At 51.7% G+C, this 22,238-nt stretch overlaps 1 protein-coding gene across 1 annotated transcript; it reads left to right on the top strand.

Annotated features, from left to right (window-relative positions):
* Positions 1 to 3,808: 3,808 nt before the first annotated feature.
* ABCB9 (ATP binding cassette subfamily B member 9) lies at positions 3,809 to 15,276 on the top strand (the record flags this gene model as incomplete). The annotated part of the gene is made up of 11 exons (XM_080355544.1): positions 3,809 to 4,421; positions 4,650 to 4,764; positions 5,706 to 5,836; positions 6,727 to 6,932; positions 7,647 to 7,844; positions 9,533 to 9,661; positions 10,930 to 11,118; positions 11,656 to 11,829; positions 13,199 to 13,358; positions 13,648 to 13,784; positions 14,944 to 15,276. 11 exons carry the CDS (start codon positions 3,809 to 3,811, stop codon positions 15,274 to 15,276), a joined length of 2,385 nt encoding a protein of 794 aa, XP_080211670.1.
* Between the last annotated feature and the right edge of the window lie 6,962 nt (positions 15,277 to 22,238).

Here is a 22,238-nt window from a genome sequence, read left to right on the forward strand (position 1 = left end):
GCAGCTCAGCTCCCCTTTGTGCAGTGGAGATGCACAGTGTGGCACAGGGCAGCCAGAGCTCTGGGTAATGCCAAAGCATCCTGCCCTGTCTGTGAGGGCACTTCTGGTGTCCAGGTCACTGGCACCCACCCGCAGACAGGCCAGGTTTGGGGCTGTAATTAACAGGCGGTGATTAAAAGCTTAGTTTGGCTCTGTGTTACTCCAGCCTCAATCCGCTTCTGCCCTCTACTGATGGAGAAGTAACAGCTCTTCTGAGCCCAGCCATGAAATCATGGTTTCTTAAAGTCTCCTAGTCTGGGCTTAGTGAGAATAAGGCTGAAAAGACCTTGCTTAGTCCCTCCCCTGCCCTGGGGTGCAAGGAGCTGAGCTGGCGCTTGCTGGCACAGCCTGGCCTTGCCAAGCCAAGTTTTGCACACTGCAGTGCCAACTCACTGCCCGAGCTCACGTGAGATGGCTGCGAGTTGATCTTTAATCAGCATCTCGAGGCCGAACCCAAGTAATCTGCTTCGCAGGTGATCGCCAACATGACGGCAGCCTACAAGCAGGGGCGGAAGAGCGTGAAAAGGAAAAGCCGGGGCCTGCCCTCTCTTGCCTTCAAAGTGGAAGACAATGTGTTTGGGGACAGCGCTGCCACCTCTCTGAAGAAGCTGAAGAAGGGGCAGTTTGTGTCGTTTCAGATCGAGACGGTCCTGCCGCCCGAGCAGAGTTTGTCTGGCCTGAAGAACACCAGTTAGTCTCTGGGGCTTTTTCAGGGGTCCTGCGGGGCTGGGGACAGTAGCACGGACTGTCCCTGAGGTTTGTGGCCCAGCTGCCTGGGAGACCAGGGCACAGATGTGCCCGCCCTGCCCTGGGGGAAAGGAAGGAGAAGGTGCAGACAAAGGTGTCTGTTCAGTCTCTTCCCAGTCCAGCTTTGCCCTTGGACCATCGCTCCGACCGAGGGAGGTGGCACCATCCAGCCTCCTTTACGTTTTGGACTACGGTGTGGAAACTGCCCCTTTGGGAGCAATTGTGTCAACACCCGGGGGGTGATCTGGGTGCATATGAGAACCAGAGACTAGACCTGGCTTTAGCTAGATTGCAGCTTGTTTCCTACAAGTTAAACCTGTCCTCCCCACGGTTCCCTTGAACCGGGAGGAGTCAGGCCAGGTCTGACGGCATTCCCGGTGGACATGGGAATGGCTTGAAGTGAGCTTTCTTTTTTTTTTAGTTTTAAGCACTAATTAGCAGAAATAAAATTGACAATAGAAAGTGGGTATTTTAAATTTTGGTTATCCAGGCAGAGAAAAATGAATTTTCCCTTTTTAATGTTGCCATTCCATTCTCTCTAGAAACTGAATGAATTCTAGGAATCCTGCGGGCTGTTCCTGCACTGGTGAGGGTTATAGGCGTGTTTTTAAGCCCAGTGGTCCAAAAATGCAGGAAAATGAGGATAATGACACCCATTAGTTCCTCTGTCTATATATGTGCTGGATGCACAGATGCCGCCCAGGGAGCAGCTTGAGCGCTGCCATCCCTGTGGAGCTGCCACAGCAATTTCAAGGGGGAAAAATAACTTAAAAGCTGGATTTCTTGAAACTGCATCCCTCATCGTGTTAGGGGTTAATTTAAACCCCTGTGGAACCCCTGTTTAGGGGTTAATTTAGAACCATGTCAAACCCCTATTTAGGAATTAATTTAAAGAAAATAAAAAGGATGTTGAGCCCTTGTCCTGGTTGCTTTTGAAGCCAAGTCGTGTGTTGTATTTTTCTCCCTCTGCTGCAGAAATTAAATAAAACCGATAAAGATAAAAATTTTTTAAATAATGTGTTTTTTTGGGGAAAAATAAATATATATATATGTGTCTGTGTGTGTGTGTATATATATATGTGTGTGTATATATATGTGTATACATATATGTGTGTGTGTGTATATATATATATATATATGTGTATTTTCTAAAGCGGGGGAAAGCCTGGGGCTGGTCAGGGCAGGGGTTGCCCAGGCCGGTACCGGGGAACACCGGGCCCCCCGTTGCCGCCCTGTCCCGTTAACGGGTGGGAGAGGGCGGAGCCAGGACCGCGCCGCAGCGAGGGGGCGTGGTCATGGGCGGAGCCACATCATAAGCCCCGCCCCTTGCCGACCTTGTTCCCGGGACGCGCCGCCGCCCGCTCGCACCGCGCCGGTGTCCGTTGGTGCCCCCGCCGCCGGTAAGAGCCCGTCCGGGCGGGTCGGGAGCGAGTTGCCCTTGGTCGGTAAATGGGGGAAACGGTGTGTTTGCCCCTTCTCCTTGCTATGGCGGGTACGGCCCTCCCCGGGCGGTACCCCCGGGAGGAGCATCTCGTCCCGGGGGGAGGCAGGGAGGAGGTTGGGGACCTTCTGTGGAGCTGGGGACACCTTTGCGGGTGGCAGGGAGCTGTGGTGGCCGCTTCCTTCTCTTCCTCCTCCTCCTCCTTCTCCCCCGGGCCCGATCCGCGCAGCTTTGCAGCGGATGGCAGCAGCGAGCACCCTGGGAAGCGGGTCCAGCTCCTCCCTGACACCGCTGCTCCACTTTGCCTCCATCCCTCCTTCCCCCCCCACCCCACAAACCCTCTCTCACCTCCATATTGCAGCTTCTGCCCCGTTTTCCCCCACTCTTCAGTTTTTTATCCCATCTGCCCAACCACCAAGCCCCTCTCGGCCAAGGGTGCTGCTTGGCCAGTGCCCAGCGATGCCCTTTTGCCTGTGCTTTGGTTTCGGGTGGCTGTGGAGATGGCTGCGGTCACGCAGACCGGAGCATGGCCGAGCAGAGCAACCTTTGTGCTGTGCCTTCTGCACCACACACCATCATGAGCTGCTTGGCCAGCACAAATCTGAGGATCGGGCACCTCCCTTGTGCCGACACGTGGCACCCCTGGGCAAAGCACAGGAGCAGGTGAGCAGCTCGCTTGGTTTAAAGGAAATTGAGCTTTTCACCCTTTTCCATGTCAATTCAGACCCAGCCCCACCATCGCTGTCGTGGGTCAGACCCACAGGTGACAGCTGCTGTCCTGCCCCAGAGCCTCCCCTTCCCATGGGCTGCAGCTGTGGATTTCCATCCCCCTTTAAATTTCCTCCTGGGAATTTGATTTCCTCTTTTGTTGTGTTCCTGAATTGCATGCTGACAGTGCAACGGCTTTAGTGGGTTACCCCGAATTAATATTCAAGATGGCTGGGGACAGCAAGGTGTGACAGGCTGCTGTGTCTATGATTTATTCTTTTTTTGATGAGGGGAATCTGTTTCAAAGCCGAGCTGCCCTCCCTTCAGCTTTCATATGGTTTTCATCAGGTATTCAGTTTCAGATTTGTCCTGGGAAAGGTGAGAGGGACTCTCAGGTCATGAATGTCTGAGTTTAACACCTACACGGCTCTGTAGTGCAGGACACGTGGGCTGCACAGATGTCCCAGCATCACGCAGCTGCTGGGGACCTCGTGGCCCCGCAGCCACCGCAGCAAGTGGGGACAAAGTTTCCCACAAAGATGTGCAGTTCTGCTGTGGGGTTCAGGATGGGCACAGGCTTCTGGGAGGGAAGTTTGTCTTCATTTGTGCTTCTCATTTTATGAAATATTTTGGAGCTTGTGCAGCAGGGGAGTGAAGGAAGGAGCAGATAGTGGTGTCCAGGGTCAGGACAGGCTGGTGGGGACCTGGCATGGTTGTCCCCCCATCCTGCTTTCCTTTTCCCACCACCTTCCCAGAGCAAATAACAACCCTGGCCCCTTCTTCTTGCCCTGCAGCAGAGGCCGACATGACCACGTCCTCCTCGTGCTAGGGCCACTCCTACTGCCTCGGTGACCCCCCAGCCTGGTGGCGAGAATGCGCGCATGGAAGGCGGTGGCCAGCACGCTGGCACTCAGCGGGACCGATGTGGTGGTCACCACACTGCTCTACACCCATGGCCGGGGTGGCCGGGACATCCTGCAGGACCTGCGGCACTTCAACATCTTCAACTCGATGCTGGACATCTGGGGGGGCTGCCTGTACCGCAGCTGTGTGCTGCTGGGGGCTGCCATCGGGGTGGCCACCAACACGGCCTACGGCCCCCGGCGCCTCAGGGCATCGCGGACCTTCATCGCCATCGTCTGCCTCCTCATGGGCATCTACATGATGGTGAAGCTGCTGCTCTACTCGGAGGTGCGGAGGACCATCAGGGACCCCTGGTTCTGGGGGCTCTTTGCCTGGACCTACGTGGCGCTGGCGGCCACCTTTGGGCTGTGGCAGCTGCTGGCCTGTGTCACCTCCTCCCGCGAGGCGCTGGGGCCCGGCTCCGAGTCCCGCACCGAGGCGGAGGAGAGCTGTGATGGCAGCGCCCAGAGGGACAAGCGGGAGGAGGCGGCGAGTCCCACCATCCATAAACTGCTGTCCTACACCAAGCCAGACGCCTTCCTCCTGGGCATTGCCTCCTTCTTCCTCCTCGTGGCCGCTCTGGGTGAGCAAAGGGACTAGGGAGGCTGCGGTAGGGGACAAAATACACAGGGAAATTAAAGATCCCTGAGTGCCCCTAAGGGCAGAGCCTCCTGAGATATCTCATGCGACGGCCAGATATCTCCATGGTGAGGATGGGGTTGTCCACTGGCCATCGCAGTTGGAAATACATGTCCTGTGCTGATCCCACGTGGTGGGGCTGAAACCCCTTGTCCTTATGCTTGTCTGGCAGGAGAGACCTTCCTGCCCTACTACACGGGGCTGGCCATCGATGGCATCGTGGTGCAGAAGAGCATGGACCGCTTCTCCACAGCAGTGCTGGTCATGTCGCTGCTCGCCATAGGAAGGTAATTGCAGGGGCTGGTTTTGGCCCCAACCAGGAGGAGTTTGGGGTTTTCCAGCAGGAGCTCGTGGTGGTGGTGGGCACGGGCTGTCTCACCTGCTGCTGCTCCGCCAGGTCCCTGCCAGACCCCAGGCACGTGCTTTGATTTCTCTGCACTGTCACAGTGCAGAGAGGCCATGGTGGGAATCGTGAGGCCATTGCGTAGCCCTGCACATCTGCTGGTGGTGGGACAGCAGGAGCAGACACAGGATGGGCTCCCTGGGGAACGGTATAATAGAATCACAGAATAGTTTGGGTTGAAGGGACCTTCAAAGTTCATACAGTGCCCCCCCTGCCATGAGCAGGGACATCTGCACCAGCTCAGGTTGCTCAGAGCCCCGTCCAGCCTGGCCTGGGATGTCTCAGGGATGGTTCATCCACCACCTCTCTGGCCAACCTGGGCCAGGCTCTCACCACCCTCAGGGGCAACAATTCCTTCCTCATGTCCAGCCTGAATCTCCCCTCTTTTAGTTTAAAACCATCAGCCCTTGTCCTATCACAACAGGCCCTGCTCAAAAGTCTGTCCCCATCTTTCTTATTTGCTCCTTTTAAGCATTGAAAGGTGCAATAAGGTCTTCCCGGAGCTTCTCCAGGCTGAACACCCCCAGATCTCTTGGCCTGTCCTCCCAGCCCTTGGATCATTTTCATGGCCTCCTCTGGACCTTCTCCAACCCTGCAGGGTTGTGTCCCCTGCCGAAGCTTGTCACTATAGCATTAGCACCAGCTGTCCCCATGCTGGTAGCACCCAGAGGAGGTGTGGGTTGGTTTAGACATCACTTCCCCAGGGTGGAAAGTGGTACCAGCACAGCATTGCCCAAAGGCCTTGGCCCGAGCGTCGGGTTGTTTGTGTTGCTGAGGAGCGGGTTTCGTGTCCATTGGTCTATAACGTTTCTTATCTGCAATTAGCTCATTTGCCGCAGGTATCCGGGGCGGTGTTTTTACACTCATATTTGCAAGACTGAATATTCGCCTTCGCAACTGCCTCTTCAGGTCGCTGGTGGCTCAGGAGATGAGTTTCTTTGATGAGAACCGCACAGGTTGGTTCCTCTTTCCCCCAGATTTGCTCTCACCCCTCTATTCCGACCCATATTTTTTCCCCTGGGTTTGCCCCACCAGCACGCAGCAGATTGGGGGCAGCCAGGGACAGCACCCAAATGCTCATGGTTAGAAACAACAACAGAAAACTCTTTGGGGTACTTCCCACCGTGGGGTTGGGACAGGATTGCCCAGCGCCCTGGGGATGTCCCATGGCCACCGATCAGTCTGACATCCAGCAGCCCTGGGGCTGATTTGTTCATCTCCAGTCATCCCCAAAACACCTCCTTTCCTCCTCCCGTACCTCCCGCAGTGCCCACTGCTTGGCTGCTCTGCAGCTCTGCTCCCGGCACAGGAAACCTCAGATGTGTGAAGCTTTCTGGCCATGCTTGTGGCTTTCCTTGCTTGTCACTCTGTCCTGTCCCAGTCTGTGCCACTCTGGTGTGGTCCCAGTCTGCTGTAACTTTTCCCACATCTAATTTCTTCTCGGTGATATTTTTAGTTTTGAGGCTGTTGCCATATTTAGCAATTGCCCTGGTAGCTGAGGACACCAGAGATGTTACTGTAAGTGGGATACAAGTAACCCTGGACTAACACACACAAGTGTGGAAGTTCAGCTGGACTCATAGAATCATAGAGTGGTTTGGGTTGGAAGGAACCTTCAAGGGTCATCTAGTCCAACCCCCAAACACAGGCCTAGTATTTAGGAATTCAGGGTGATGTTTGCTGGCTGGCTGGAACCAACATTTGGTTCCACCAAAGGACACCACAGGAGCTTTACCCCTTGGTGGCTCTTCTGGCCCCTGGCATGGGACGTGGGACATGGCTCAACAGTGACTTGCGGTGGTGACATGTCCCTGCTCTTCCCCTCCCCATCCCCTCGTTACTGCAGGGGACATCATCTCCCGCCTGACATCGGACACGACCATCGTGAGTGACCTGGTCTCCCAGAACATCAACATCTTCCTGCGCAATGTGGTGAAGGCCACGGGGGTGATCTTCTTCATGTTCAGCCTCTCCTGGAAGCTCTCGCTCGTCACCTTCATGGGCTTCCCTATCATCATGCTAGTGTCCGATGTCTATGGGAAGTACTACCAGGTAGGCAGGAGAAGCCACGGTGTGCCGCAACGCTGGGCTGTTCCCCTTGTGAAGCCATCGTGGAGGCTTGGGGTGGCCTTGGAGCTGGTGGGGCTGATGCTCAGGTGCTTTGCTGCTGGCAGTGGGGCAGAATGACAGCATTAAACCTGTATGGAAAGATAAGCATAGCCTTGGCTTTTACCTTGCTTCATGCTCAAGAGTTGAAGCACCTCAGGTCTGACAGGAGAGGTGGCTTGGCCATGGGATGTCCCGTATGTGCCTGTCTGTCCTCATGCAATCTGTCCACTCCCCTCCCTTTGGAGTGACTCGAGTGCGGTTAAACCCAGTGCCAAGCTCTGCCTAGGGCTAGCGTGGGCCAAGGGCTAATGCTATGTCCCATGGCCCATGCGAGACCTGTCCCTGTCTTGGAAACTGGGCTTCTGGGCTGGCATGTCCTATCAGGGCACTGGGAGCAGAAGCTCAGCTTCCCAAGTGGCCACAGCCACAGCACTTCTGCTCCTGCAGCTGAAGTCCCTCCTTGGGGACAGCACAACAAATCCCTTCTCCTCACAGCACAACATCCCGAAGCATGGGATGTATCCCAGTATTCAGCCTCGTTGCCCATAGTCTCAGAAAATGTCACCGTGCCTTGTTTTGCGGAGCCCGGCAGAGCCCGGGGTGTGCAGGGAGGGGTGCTGCAGGCGCCCACTGAGCCTCCTCTGCCTCCCCCTGCAGAAGCTCTCTAAGGAGGTGCAGAATGCGCTGGCCAAGGCCAACAACACCGCCGAGGAGACCATCTCTGCCATGAAGACTGTCCGCAGCTTCGCCAACGAGGAGACGGAGGCCAACGTGTACTGGCAGAAGCTGCAGCAGGTGTATAAGCTCAACAAGCGGGAGTCCATGGCTTACACCTACTACGTCTGGTCCAGCGGGGTAGGTGGCCAGTGGTGAGGCTTCTCTACGTGTGGCTGGGGACAGGCAAGGGACGTTGCTTCGGCTCCCAAAAAGTACGTGATGCGATGCATGTGCTTCTCCAGGGAGCTTTTTGGGGTGAGCTTTTTGACGTCTGCTCCCAGTAATCCTCTGGCTCTTGATTATGATTTATTTCACTCATCAAAAAATATATTCCCATTCCCCTTAGGGCAGCACCGCATCCTGCCACCAAACAGTCTGTTTTCTCTTGCAAATAATGTAATTGATAGCCACTCAAGGTCGTGGAAAAGCCCATGTTTTGGCGTTGCTGCATTGCGTGCCTGTGCCAGCTCATCGCCGGGGCTCCGGCTGGGAAACAGCCACCGCGTTGGTTGAGCTTCTGCTCAGAAATGGAGATTTGCAGTGTGTAGGTGGTGGCAGGGGGAGGCTGCTGGGGTTTGGGGCTTTTTTGTTTGTTTTTAAACGCTTTTTCATCATTTAAGGCCAGGTGGTTTGGGGCTTCTCCTGCATTGACTGACAACTCAGCCTGTGCAAAAGCCTCACATGAGGCTGCCCTTATCTCTGTGCATTCGAGGATCGCAGCAGCCTCTGAAGGGTTTGCAGGTTATGGTGCTGTTGTGCAGCCATGGGAGACTTTGTGGCTTCCCAAGTCTGGAGGCAAAATCGGAGCTTTTTTAGCAACGTTCCTGGGCTCCCAGGTAAAGCTGGAGCACAAAGTGGGTCAGCACAGATCCCACCGAGTCAAAGGCAGCAAAAACTCTCAAAAACTGCTCCTGCAGGGCTCGTGTAAAAAGAAGCCGATGGATTTAGCACAGGCCCAGTAAGAGTCTTTCTCAGAGGGAACACAGGATCTTAAGGTCAGATTGTGGCAGAGCAATAGAAGAGGAATTTTTTTCCCCAGTATTTTTGTCTGTGTGAATTTACAGCAAATGTCCTGCAAATGTTGCACAGAGCACCAGGGCATCGCTGCTTTTCTGAGCACCCCGGGCAGGATGGAACAAAACCAGCTGAATAAAGGCAGGGGCTGCTCTTTGTCATATCAGAGCTGATCTGTCTCTTTTCTGGAGTAGCTGGTACCCCCCTGATTTCAGGCTGGAGCTGAGGTTATGCTTCAGGAACTTGTACATGCAAAGAGGATTTTTCGCATTAACTTTTGGCTCGATTTAGTGCTCTAAATTAAAATGTGTTTAACTCTAACCCTAATCCTAACCATAACCCTAACCTAACCCTGACCCTGACCATAACCCTGATGCTAACCCTAACCTAAGTTTAACCCTAACCCTGACCCTAAGCTAACCCTGACCCTGACCATAAGTGGTGAGGTGACTGCACGTGTCAGATAATTTGAGTGTAGATTATTACACTGAAGGACATTAGTCCAAGAGAAACGTTCACGAGATGCTCTGTTATTTAAGATAAATTCTCTCTCCTTGGCTCTTGCCCGTCTGGACTTGGGTTTTGTTAAAAGACGCCAGCCCAGCTCCTTAAATCAGCCCATGTACTTGAGTTGTTTTTCCCTTCTCACACTGGTGCTCACTGCTGGGGCTGTCAGCTGTCAGGGATGCTCCATTCGGGGCTCAAAGAATAAATGTCAGCACATAAATTGTGGGCTGTTGTGTGAGTAATTACAAATACACCAAAATATCTGTTGTCCTTGCTGATTTTTTGGGGTGTTTTCTTGCTTTCAGCTGACTCTCCTGGTGGTCCAGGTCAGCATCCTTTACTACGGTGGGCACCTGGTGATCTCGGAGCAAATGACAAGCGGGAACCTGATATCGTTCATCATTTATGAGTTCGTTTTAGGAGACTGCATGGAGGTGAGTCTGTTTTACCCCCCGGGCTACCCAGTATCAAGACAATATTTGTCTTCTAGAAGGTCCCAGGGCAGCCGCAGGGTGTTGGGTTCCCTGAGACACGTTTCCTTGGTGGCTTTGTGCACTCATGGGCTGGTTCTCCAATCCTGCTGTGGCTTCTCACTCTGAACATGCCCAAAACAGCTCATCCCCCAATAAGGCGACTGGGACCAAAGGGGCCAGGCTGATCCGGCCGAAGGGCAGAATCCTGGCTGCCTCCCAAGCACGTTTCTTGGCGTGAAGGATGCAGGGATTACGAAGCTGCCTGTTAAATTTCAGGCTTTATTAAAAACTTAGTTATATTGCTTCTTTTTTTTCCTTCTCCCCTGGAATAGGCTGCAAGCTGCTGTGTTGGCAGCATGTTAGCAAGATGGGATTGTGGGTGGGAGGGTAGAGCCCACCCAGGGCTGCCTTCCCCTTGCAAAGGCGTAAGCTTGGCTAATCGAGGCAGAAACGATCAAACTGAGGTTTCCTCGCAGCCAAGCGTGGTTTCGGCGGCATTTCAGCCTTTGTGGAGTGGCAGAGCTGGAGGCAGCTCGCCCAGCTCTCGCCATCTGTTTGATGACTGCATGCTCTGGTGGTGTTTCCAGGCTGTGTTTTTGGTGTGAGTTTGGTTTGGGTTTTTTTTCCCCTCCTGATGGGAGGGGCAGTTGCAGTACATGCTGCTCTGAAGCTCTGGGTTTAATATTGCAAAGAGCCGACGTGACAGTGGGTTATGCCAGGGAAGCTGGTGTCAGAATGCAGAGGTTGTAGTTGTGAAAGCACAAAGGTAGATCCACCAGGACCATATTCTGGCAGGAACAGCCATACCAGCTGCCTAGAAAGGTCCAGCCTGAAGCTGCTGTGTGTTTGGGACACGTGCTGGGGAATGAGCCAGCACCTTTGGGGCCGAGGTGATGTGCTGCTGTACATGAACCTGGTTTAACCATTGGCTTAGGAAGCTGCTGACCTTGAGCAGGGAAAGATGAGTGCAGGATTTTGTTGGAATTTCTTCCCCGAAAGTGTTGTCGGGCATTGGAACAGGCTGCCCAGGGAAGTGGTAGAGTCACCATCCCTGCAGGGGTTTAAAAGACGTGTAGATGAGGTTCTTGGGGACATAGTTTAGTGACAGTGTTAGGTTAAGAGTTGGACTGGATGATCTTGGAGGTCTCTTCCAACCAAAGTGATTCTGTGATCCTACGATTGACTTTTCCATCCCATGGGAGGTCTCACCATTGCCTCTTCCCTTCCAGTCCGTCGGCTCCGTCTACAGCGGCCTGATGCAGGGAGTGGGAGCTGCCGAGAAGGTGTTTGAGTTCATCGACCGCAAGCCAACAATGGTGAATGACGGGTCCCTGGCCCCAGACCATGTGGACGGGAAGGTGGAGTTCAGAAACGTGACGTTTTCCTACCGCACTCGCTCCTCAACGCAGGTGCTGGAGGTGAGCCCCGCGGGTGCAGGGCGCTCCCCACCACGAGGCAGCACGCGCTGCTTCTGCATCGTGGCCAGAACCCTTCCCCAGCCCATGGGAAATGTCACCTGCCTTTAGAGATGCGTAAAGGCGAGCTCAACAGCACGCTGGAAAAGAGATTATATGGAACAGCGGGTGTTTAGGGCCAGCCTTTCTTACAAGGAATGAGATTTATTAATAAAACCCTTGTTCCCCGCTCAGGCATGGTGCAGGGCTTTGTGCCAAGCTGTCGCAGACGGTTTCCATGAGAGGAGGGTTGGGGGCAGGGGGGAGCAGCAAAGAGGTTAGTTTGCTTTGCAGTGTTTAGAGATCCTGCTGTGTCAGGCAAATTTGAAGCAATTTTGGAGGCTTCTTGCTTCCTCAGAGCCAGGAGAGATGGCTGACGTGGCATGTCACCAAGGTAGGGGATCACCATGGCCAGATTTTGGGTCCCATTTTTGCATAGAGCCTGAGCAACTGCCCTGGGACAAGCCAGGACATGAACCTGCTCTCCTGTCTGTGTTGCAGAATGTGTCCTTCATCCTGCACCCCGGCAAAGTGACGGCGCTGGTGGGTCCTTCGGGAAGTGGGAAAAGCTCCTGTGTCAACATCTTGGAGAACTTCTACCCTCTGCAAGACGGGCAGGTGCTGCTGGACGGGCGTCCCATTAACATGTACGATCACAAGTACCTGCACTCCGTGGTACGAGCGCCTGATACGTGTATTCGAGCTGTGGCCTGCCGCGATCAGAGGGGATGGATGGTAGCGTTGCGTGGTGCTTTGGATTTGATCTGGCAACTCCTGAAATGTCCAGAAAGCTGGAGGTGATCCAGGAAATGAATGCAGATATTCTGTGGGGGTGGAAGTGAGAGGAATGGAGGGTGGTTTCACGGGGAGGGGGGAAATCTTCCAAAAACAGAACAAGAAACATGTTTTGTTTGGTATTTTTTGGCCAACACAGTAGAAATATGTTTTTGGTTGTTGGATTAATTATCGTCTAAACTGGGTTTGGAAAAAAGGTTTTGCGTTCCTCCAGCACCTTCTGCCTTAAGATCTGAAAGTAATTCTCAGCTAATGGGGAGTTAAAGCTCTCAGGATCCAGGCGGCAGCTGGAGCACCGGAGGGACTGGGTGGTTTGCCCAGGAGAGGGGTCTGGGCCCCTTGATTCTCATCCGTTTGTCAGCACAGATCAGCCTTCATCTCCTCTGCAAGTAACTGCTGCCTTTCTTTGCTCCCAGAGCAAATGTCCTCATCAGTCAGCAGGAAAACCTAAAAACAATTGATCAGAGACAGGCTGGAAAGCCAAAGCCCATGTAACTAATTTACATTCCCTGCCCACACTGAGTGAAAATTAAAAGACAAGCTGGTCTTGCTGTTTAGAAAGCCCAGTGTGGTGTTAGGAGCGTGGGGAGAAGTCAATTAAAATATCATGTCTTACTGGCTCTCTTCATGATCAGTTCTGAGCAATAATTTGGAGGGTTCAGTTTATTTCAATATGGAGTGTTTGACAGAGCAGGCGGAATGTGAGAGCGAGGAACAACGGCTGGAAGGTAGGACAGGGAGGCTGTTGCTAAGCGATTTGGGAATTGCAGCAGCTATGTCCCTAACTTGCTAATTTTGGATTAAAAGATTCAGGAGGGCTCATTCTTTTGGCCCAAGCATGATTACTGGTCTTGACTGGAAGATCAGCCAGACCCTGGAACAGGGTCTCCCCAGCGTGCCCTGTCCCAGCAACTGGTTTCCCATACTGGGAAGAGCAAACAGTGATGGGAATGACAGGTCTTGGAGAAGGAAGCCTGTCCCAGATGCCAGTGTACCAGAATTGCATTGGTTTTCTTTCCTATGAAATCGTTTCCCAGCAAATGACGCAAAATGGGCTGGGGCTGTCAGTGTGCACCCCATCGTTAGTATCCTCATTAGAAGCTCACACTGAGGCACTTCTATATCTCGGTTTAATGGTGAGGCTCTGCCCACTGGAGTCCTTCCCCAGCAGGAACAAATGCCGATGATCCAAGATGCCACTGGCACGTGTTCTGCTCCCAACCCCTTGCTCTTCCCTCCTGTTCTGCAGATCTCCCTGGTGAGCCAAGAGCCGGTGCTGTTCGCCCGCTCGATTGCGGATAATATTTCTTACGGCTTAACCTCGGCCTCCTTCGAGTCGGTTGTCCAGGCTGCCCAGAAGGCCAACGCGCATGGCTTCATCACCGAGTTACAAGACGGCTACCACACAGGTACCAAAATCCTAAAAATATTGCCTAGGGAAAGCAGAGACTCTCCCCTCAGGTGAAAAGTCAGGCAGGTAGTGATGGACACGAGTCTTGTGGTGACGTAAGGATGGTTCCATGGAGGGGTGCAGCTGCCTTAACTCATTTAAACTGCTGTGCTAAGTGAGCAGAAGCATTTACCTCGTCTTTGCTTCAAAGCGTGACACCACTCTGAAGCTGCTTGGCTGGGAGGTGAACTTGACGGCAGCTCTTGGTTTTGATTTTTGAGCCCTTCCTCTCTCCTTTGACCCAACAGAGGCAGGAGAAAAAGGAGCCCAGCTGTCAGGTGGCCAGAAGCAGAGAGTGGCGATTGCCAGGGCCTTGATCCGAAGCCCCCCGATCCTCATCCTGGATGAAGCCACGAGCGCGCTGGATGCGGAGAGCGAACATGCGGTGAGTAGCTGCCTCAGGCGTTTGGGCCGAAGAGGCAATTTGGGTTTGGAGGAAAGACTGTAGCTCCAGTTGCTTCCAGCCTCTGGACAAGCTTAGTCTTGACACGGTGCAATCAGAGGTTTGGGTAAGACACTAATTCCACCAGGAAGGAATTAATCTTGTCCTCATGGCACCTAATGCCTGACAAATCAGATAAGATAATCTCAGCTGATTTTTAATGTGAAAAGTGTTAATTGGCAGAGAACAGCATTGTGCAGCCTTTTAGGACAGGACATGGAGGAAGACTCTAAAAACTGGTACTGCAGCAGGCAGAGTAGGACGGCCCCAGCTAACAGGCACCAAAGAAACCACGCTGGCAGGAAAGTCCATGGGCTTCATGGTGAACTGAGCTGGTTTATCTGTCAGGGATGAGATGACCAAACAGCTCTGGCAGTGGCAGTCTGGCCTCACTGCTTTAATGACACGAGGGAGGCCAGTTCAAGGTTGAGAAGTGAGGATGTGTCTCCAGGTCTCAGAGTATGAGCGGTGCTGGTCCCCAGCGCGGGGCAGCACAAGCATCTGATCTTGGGGCAGCTCGTGGGCTCACAGGTCCTCAGCCATGCGTGTGGGATCTGATGCCAGTCCAGGGCTGGGTTTGGCTAGCCCGAGGTGTCAATGCAACGCATGGCCTGATGACCATCTGCCTGCCTTTCGACCTCAATGCTGTTTGTCTCTTGGCTGGGAAACAACTCTCTCTTGCTTTGCTGGGAGATACCCATACAACAGCCCTGCTCTTCTGAGCAGCTGCATTTACCAGGTGTTGTCTTCCTGCGGCCCATGCCAACACCTCGTGGCCTCCAAATTTGGAGCCCAGCTCTGCCGAGAACCCAGTGTGCAGGATCAGACCTGTCTGCAGATCACAGCTGCAGGCTGGCTGGACCGAGATGGTGTTTTGAGGACTGGCTGGACCAAGATGGTGTTTTGGGCTGCACAGCACAAGTGGGGATCTGGAGTGGACGTGCTGGTGCTGGTAGTGCTGCAGGGAGTCCTGTGTCCTCCATAGCCAAAGAGCAAACCTCCCATCCAGAGGTTTCCTAACCCCGACCACAAAGCTGCTGCTTTCCCTTCCAAAGCGGAGCCAGCAATACTCAGGCACTAACGCCTTTTTCCTCCTGCGCAGATTCAACAGGCGATTTACGGCGATTTGCAGAACCACACGGTGCTTGTCATCGCTCACAGGCTGAGCACTGTGGAGAAGGCACACAACATCGTTGTGCTGGACAAGGGCCGCGTGGTGCAGCAGGGCTCGCACAAGGAGCTGATGAAAGAAGAAGGAGGCCTTTATTCCAAACTGGTGCAGAGACAGATCCTGGGGCTGGAAGGGGCCGGCGCGGACGGTCACCAACCCGCAGCCCGGGGGGATTCAGCGAAGGCGCCCGGCGGGCTGGAGGAAGAGTTCAGGATAGACCATCCCGTGGCGCAGGACGATTACAACAACGTGATTCACAAGTGAGAGCGGTGGGGGCCGGCGCCCCAGACGCTTGCTGGGACACCGAGACGGGGGACGGCTTGCCAAGGGGCCAGTGCTGCAGAACGCCAGCCGCTGGCTTCCCCCGCGCACGTCCCGCACCCGTGCACACACAAACACGCACTATCGAGCTTCCTGCATCGCGGGCAGACGCCGGCTGGTTAAACAGGGAAACGGATTTATTCCAGGGAGTTGGGTCTTTAGCAATTCTCAGCGTTTCTACTGGGTTTCTTTTCTTCCTACCAGTAATTCCGACTGGGACTTTTCTCCCACTGATATGCATGTGTAACTGCTACTACCTGTAATGGATGTTAAATGCATGCACGGAGGGGAGGATTGAAAACCCCCTTCAGGAATTTCAGGGGGTGGCTTTTGTGGCTGGATAGAAAAAACAGGGACTGTAAAACAAGGTCCTGCTCCCGCTCTCAATCTCTGGGGCCACTCCACGGTCTGCTGAAGCCTGCAGGGAGCCCCCTGGCTTTGGGGAAGCTGGGTGGCTCTGGGGGCTGAGCGGGGGAGGGTTTTGCACTGAATGCCTGCGGGCTCAGGCTGATGACCATTGCTGCTGAGCTTGTACCATGTAGTAACCATCCTTGCTGGGGACCGGGAGGCAGATGTTGCTTTTAGATTTGCTCTTGGTGCTTGGTGGGTGTTTGGTTTTAAGGAGGAGAAGTCTTACCATAGTTGGGTTAGATTCTGGGGGTTTTGGCTCAGGTTCGGGGTTTTTTTTAATATATATTTATGCGCACTGTGCAATGTCTGTCTGGCTCCAGCATCCACTGAAAATTGGTCCGTTATTTCAGAATTATTTTTTTTTTAACTCACAACCCCGGTGCTGGTTTGAAATAAAAACACTACTAAAGACAGGCATAAAATACTAAAAGACAGCACTTTATCAATCCCACCAAAGCTTTGTTCAGCTTCAGGCCACGCTAGCGACTTCACTGCATGGGGAATCCGTACAGTCACTTTCCTTGAAGTCCTGCCTGAACACTAAAATGTGTTTCTTTGAATATTGTTAACTTTTAGTATGAGAGATAGAAAGAAATATGTGGCTCCTAGTCCTTTGGATTAATGGCTCTGGCTTAGTCATGTTATCTTGCCATAGACTGGTGAAGAAACCTCTGCAGCCAGGTGGGTGCTATTGAAAAATAGCATTTACACAGGGAAGATTGACTTCAGACTGTGCATAGTTAAGAAATGATCTCAAGCACTTTAGCTCTCATGTTTTCCAGTATTTGAATGCTGCTGTGTTTTACTTTTCAGCAGTTTTGCATTTTTGTTCTTGGCAATGTTTTGGTTTTGTTTAGTGCTGTTTCACAAACTCTTTAGTGTCCTTGAGGAGGGATGCTCAAAAAATAAAATACTACCTCTGCCACTCGACATCGAGCCAATCTAGTGGGGGTGTTTTCTCATTCAGGGTTTTCAATGTAAAGTTCATCTGAGATGATGGCTGAATACAGCTACACATGCTACGGCTCCCTCACGGGGAATAACAAGAAGAACCTACAGAGAATTAGGTATGTAAAAGACCAGCATCTGATGATGACTATGAGCCATAGCAGTAGGTATAACCTGTTTAAGAACTTGTTTTCATCCGGGATCCCATCCGGAAATCAGCCTCACACGAAAGGACAGGCAGACTAACCCGTTCTCAAAGTACAGTGCTTTGCAACTGGAATCCTTTTCTGCTGCTTGCTTTTGCGATACGATAAAAATCAGTGTCTAGGAAGAATGAGAGCTCTCTGGCTTATCTCCCCCCACTTAGGAAACCCCTGTTGTGCACGGCAGGCTCACTGAAATCACTCCTCAGTTCATCACCTCAGCAAACGGCCACGCATTCCTGCCTGATGAAAACGTGGCTGTGGGTATGAAGAGGCTGGGGGTTCCACCCAGTGCCAGAGGGCAAGCGATTCATTCTGCATTTTTATCAGTACCTGTGAGCAGAATGTGGCCAGTGGTTCATAGCAGCGGAATTAATTTCTGCTTAATTAAAAAACTGGGGGGGGAACTAGGAAAGCCGACTTACCTGAGGAAGTGCTGGTATGACGATGCTCATTAGCACAAGAGATGCCAGAAAAGAGAATTGGATCGTATTGTGTGTGTCCCTCTCGGGCAGTGCTGCAAAAACGGCATCTGGAGGATACAGCTGGATTATTTTTATTGTGAAGAGGACAGTGGATCCCAGGAAGGGAGCCCTGCTTCCCAAGCCTGTCGTGATGACAATCCCAGCATTGTACTCCCAGGTCTGGTCCGAACAGCTTCAACTGAAATGGCACGTTGGACACACCAGATTGTCTCTGCTGGTGGCACCAGTCCAAGCTGATGAGGCCCAGCTGAACTCTTGCTTTCAGGTGCTGAACTCTTGCTTTTGCATCCAGATAACTCAAAGCTACTTTTCCATGGAGCCTCGAATCTCATGGCTCAAATAAGTCTGTTCATTGTGCTGTTGGTGTGTGACAAATGCACCTGTCTGTCTGCTAAAGCCATGAGGGTTTTCTTGGAAAGGGTTTTCTGGAAGAGTGGTGGGAGCTCCGCACACCAGCAGCAGTACCATTTTCAAAATAACCCTGATTTTCAAAATAATTCCAACTCCAACTTCTTTTTGAAGTGAAAATCAGGGTCAGAGATGCCCGTTAGCCAACCTAAGCCCAGATGAGCTTAAGCCAGTGCAGCTCTGGGAACTGCTCCAGTGCCGGAACACGAGCCAGCTCCTGGAGCTGCCCCGTCCCCTGGGCCTCGCTGCCCGTGGGCAGTCTCTGGGTTTTGGGCTATTCTCTTGGAATCGAGGCCACTGTTCCCTCTGAAAGCCTGAACTGTAGTATTTAGTGGCTGTGGCTTTGCCCAGAGTTGATGTTTACATGGGAACACAAACAAAATCTCTTCAGGAGCTTCTCAATGACAGCGATGCAGATAAAATGTTTCTCCTCCTCAAAGGGAAGAGTCTTTTTTGCTGGGAGGTCCGATGGGTTTATCTGAAACCTCAGCTCGGGGAGTACAGCCTGAAGACTGTCATGGCAGAACTGGAAGCAAATATGCGTTTGAAAGCACAATCGTTTAAGTTTGACTCTATATTCCATGGCAGGTTGTTTTTCCTCACTATTAATAAGCTCTAACCATTCCCTGTAATAGGTATAACCACAGTTTTATTTGATTTAAACATCGGAGAACCCTAACCAAGATGAAGTTCAAGAGCAGATCCTATAATCCTAGCGATTCCCCAAGGACACCTACTTACCCCGTGCCTCTGCACGGACAAGGTATGTGGCTGCCTGACCCAGTAAATGAGAACACGCTGTAATGGAACAAACACAGCTGTGTTTATTCCAACAACTCATCTCCCGGTGCACCAACCTCTACCTCAATGAGCAACTGTCTGTGTTGCAGTGGCTGCGCTTTCGAGGCCCTGGGCAGGTCTGGAAATACCACAAGCAAATAGACAAAGTGCTTCTAGTTTGGGTTCAGAGACGTGTCTTAGTCTGGGGAGGAAAAATAGTACCTGCTTTTTCTACTCTAGCTTCACTGTGAGCTTAAGGCAAAGGTGTTTGCAGGTGTATAAACCTGCTCTTCTCGCGCCTGTGGCTCCCTGAAAGGAAGGAGTACAGTATAATACAATTAATTATTGCTCTTTCTCAGACAGGACCACTGTTTCCCTCCCACGATGCTGAATATGCAAGTGATTTTCATGTGTGAAGGAATCTGGATTATGAAATCTAAACAGGCGTATGTACTGTGATTAATATAGAGAAGGAAATGAAATTGCAAATAAGCCTGAAAACGTATCTGTCCATTGAGCAACCAGGCTAATAAGGGTTAATAAGCACCAAAGATTAGACTTGCAAATTCAGTCTCTACGTGACCAACCAGTTTTTCCAGGAAAAGAAAAGAAGTTGTTGTGAAGGTGACTTGCAAAATATGTCTAAATCTAATAAATATGCATGGGTGCAGAGCTACTGACCGTAAAAGGATATGAGGTGACAGAAGGAAATCCAAGATTGAGTTTAAAAAGAAAAAAATCTAACATCTAATTTAAACTAGGCTGGATGCCAGTTCTCCCCAAGCCTGAAGTCTGATTCCTTATTCACCGTGACATGGTTTCCACTGTAATCTTCCCAATTTTTGTGTTCTGTTTCTCCTGCAGTAAGAACTCCTGACTTCTGTACTTTGCCTGCCTGCAGTTTCAGTGTTTGTGAATGCTGTCACCCTTCAAAAGGATTTTAGCAAAGGCAAAGAGGAACCGGGGCTGGGTAGCTGATAAATCTCAGCCTGCAGCACTGCAATATTTTATAAACCCCATAGCCTGAAATCCTGGTTTATCTGCAGTCCTTCATATTCTGGCCAAGTGATGTGCTGTCACAAAACCTTTATCTTTCATGAAGATCGCTGAATGGAAAGGCACCTTCCTACCTGTCCAAGCGGAATATGTGATTATACAAAAGCAGCTGACCCCTATCTTGTCTCAACCTCAGCCAATTTTCTGGCCAAACTTAAAACTCGATCCCATGCAGATGCTGATCAAAGTACTCAAAAGCAGACCAGATATTTAATAGAGACACCCCTCTCCAACATCCCCAGAAATCAAACATATCTACACAGGGAGAAGTTTTGGGGGGTTTTTTTGGGGTTGTTTTTTGTTGGTTTTGGTTTTTTTTTTTAATATATATTGTACTTCAGCACAAATGAGTTATGTCCATTTGTGCATTTTGTGAGGACTTCATTGTTCTGCATTATGTGGCTTCTAACTTTAATACAGATTACCAGTGACTAATTCAAATAATCTATTCCTGATGTCTGGAGTGGTGAACTTCCATCAACCCCATGCAACATAAATTAGTTGGATAGTTACAGAAAAGCTCCTTAGAAGGTCACTGTCTTTCCCCACAGCACATTGACAATACAATTATTATAATACTGTAGTGCTCTTCAGCAGAGCTGTTCACCCCGAGTATCTCTGCAGCATTGTTCAGTGTGAACTTTTCCTCTCCACACTCACCTGGGACTGGGCAGTTATTAATATTATTCCTCTTTTTAAGCAAAGGGCACTGTGGAAGGTGAAGCATCCACTCAGGATCACAGAGAAAGGCAGCAGTAAAACTAGATTTACAACATGAAGCTGAGTCAGACTCTTCTAAACCACACTCCCCCCCTACCAATTATTTAGCTATGCTATGGAGTTAAAATCACTGATGTTCTTGGGAAGAAAGGGCTTCTCCTAATCCCTCAACTAATTCCTCTATTTATTTATACGTGTGTGTATGTTTGCAGGTGCAGACTTTACAACCTGGTTTAACACAAGGGTGTAACTCTTTTTGATGGGCAAGTGCAGATACAGTCTATGGTATTGTGTTGGCATGGCAACTGTCTACTGGTTCTAAATAATGAGGCTGGGCTGTAGTGGCCGTGCAGACCCACGTCCCTGCCGAGGGGCACAACTCCTGACCCACGGGTGCTGTGAGCAGCTCCACACACGAGATGTTCAGCACACCCCTCAGCACCCGGCTGGCGTGGTGACCTGGGTGAGCGGACACGTGTCCGTGTCACTAATCACCTTCTCCACACCCTGAGCAAGCTCAGCTCAGCTTCCTGCTGCGCAAACACCCGCTCTTACCTGCCTCCCAACACCCTCGTTCGCATTGCGGGTGTGCGGGAAGCCTTTATCCAGCAGTGTCACGTTGTTGGTCTTTATTACCTATGGATAATAACGACAGAGGGAACTTTTGGGGGACTGAGTGGCACTGAGCTTAGTTATAGGGCAAAGGAACAAAAGTATGGCAGTCATATCTTCATTCAGTCCTGCCAGGTCACTTCCTGAACGCAACGTCATTACTAGCATTACATCAGAGTAATGAATTACATTCATTCACTACATTGATTTTTTTTTTCTTCCAGTTATGATACATCCAACACGTCAGCTCCAAAGGACAATGAGCACACGGTCATTCCCTGACCCGTTCCCTTGGCTTGGGTGCTGGCTCTGGCTCTCTCCGGTGTTACGCACACGGAATCAAGCACGGTGATGCTATAGAAACAGGCCAGGAAGGTGCTGCAAGCCTAGAGATGCTTACAACTTAGGCTCCACGAACACAATTAGTCGTTTCCAGGCATAATTGTCTTTATCAGCTACGCTACCATCAGTAGTAACTGGGGAGCTACTGCTCCAAAGCGTTACCACGGATTGCCTAGTAAAGTGTTGGTGACTTCATAGATGTAAACCAAAAGTGCAAAATTTAGCTATAATATTTTAATTGATGCAGAGCTTTTGCTACATTTCAGAAGTATTTAAATTCACCACAAAAGACACCTTTCATAGATCTTTTATTGCCATTCACTCTTGAAGAAGAAAGTGCTTAAGATGCACAAAAACACCCAGCACCAAAGCTTGGCAAGATACAACTTTTAGATATCTTTAACCCAAACAGGTATTCAGCCAAGGCTTCAGAACAATAACACGGTCACCCTTTCGAGATTTACTATAGCCAAGTCCCAACCTGGTAAGGAAGTGCGAGTTATAGAATTCTACTGATTTTCCTTCCTAATTTACAGCTGTGCAGCTCTAAACAAAAGGAGATGGAGAGCGTCCACACCGCTCCCAGGCGCAGGGCACAGGGCAAAGCCTGCTCCCCACAGCTCGCCCTGGGTGCCCAGGGTACCCCGGGACCCCCTCACCCCCCAGGATCCTCTCAGCCGCCCCTGGGATCCCCTCAGCTCCCCCCGCCCCGACCCCTCCTTCCCTCAGCCGCGGGACCCCACACCCCAACCGCCTTTGGTACCGTCCACCATCGCCCCCCCCCCCCCCCCCCCGCCCAACCCCCTTGGTACGCCCCGCCCCGCACGCTGCCGCCCCGCCCCCCCAGCAGGGGGCGCTGAGGGCGGTGCCCACCCCGGGCCGGGGCGACACCGCGGCGGCACTTCCGGTTGGCGGCGGCGGCGGCGGGAGCGGGGCCGGG

Source organism: Nesoenas mayeri (genome assembly GCF_963082525.1).
Source record: "Nesoenas mayeri genome assembly, chromosome: 17".
Taxonomy (NCBI): Eukaryota; Metazoa; Chordata; class Aves; order Columbiformes; family Columbidae; genus Nesoenas; species Nesoenas mayeri.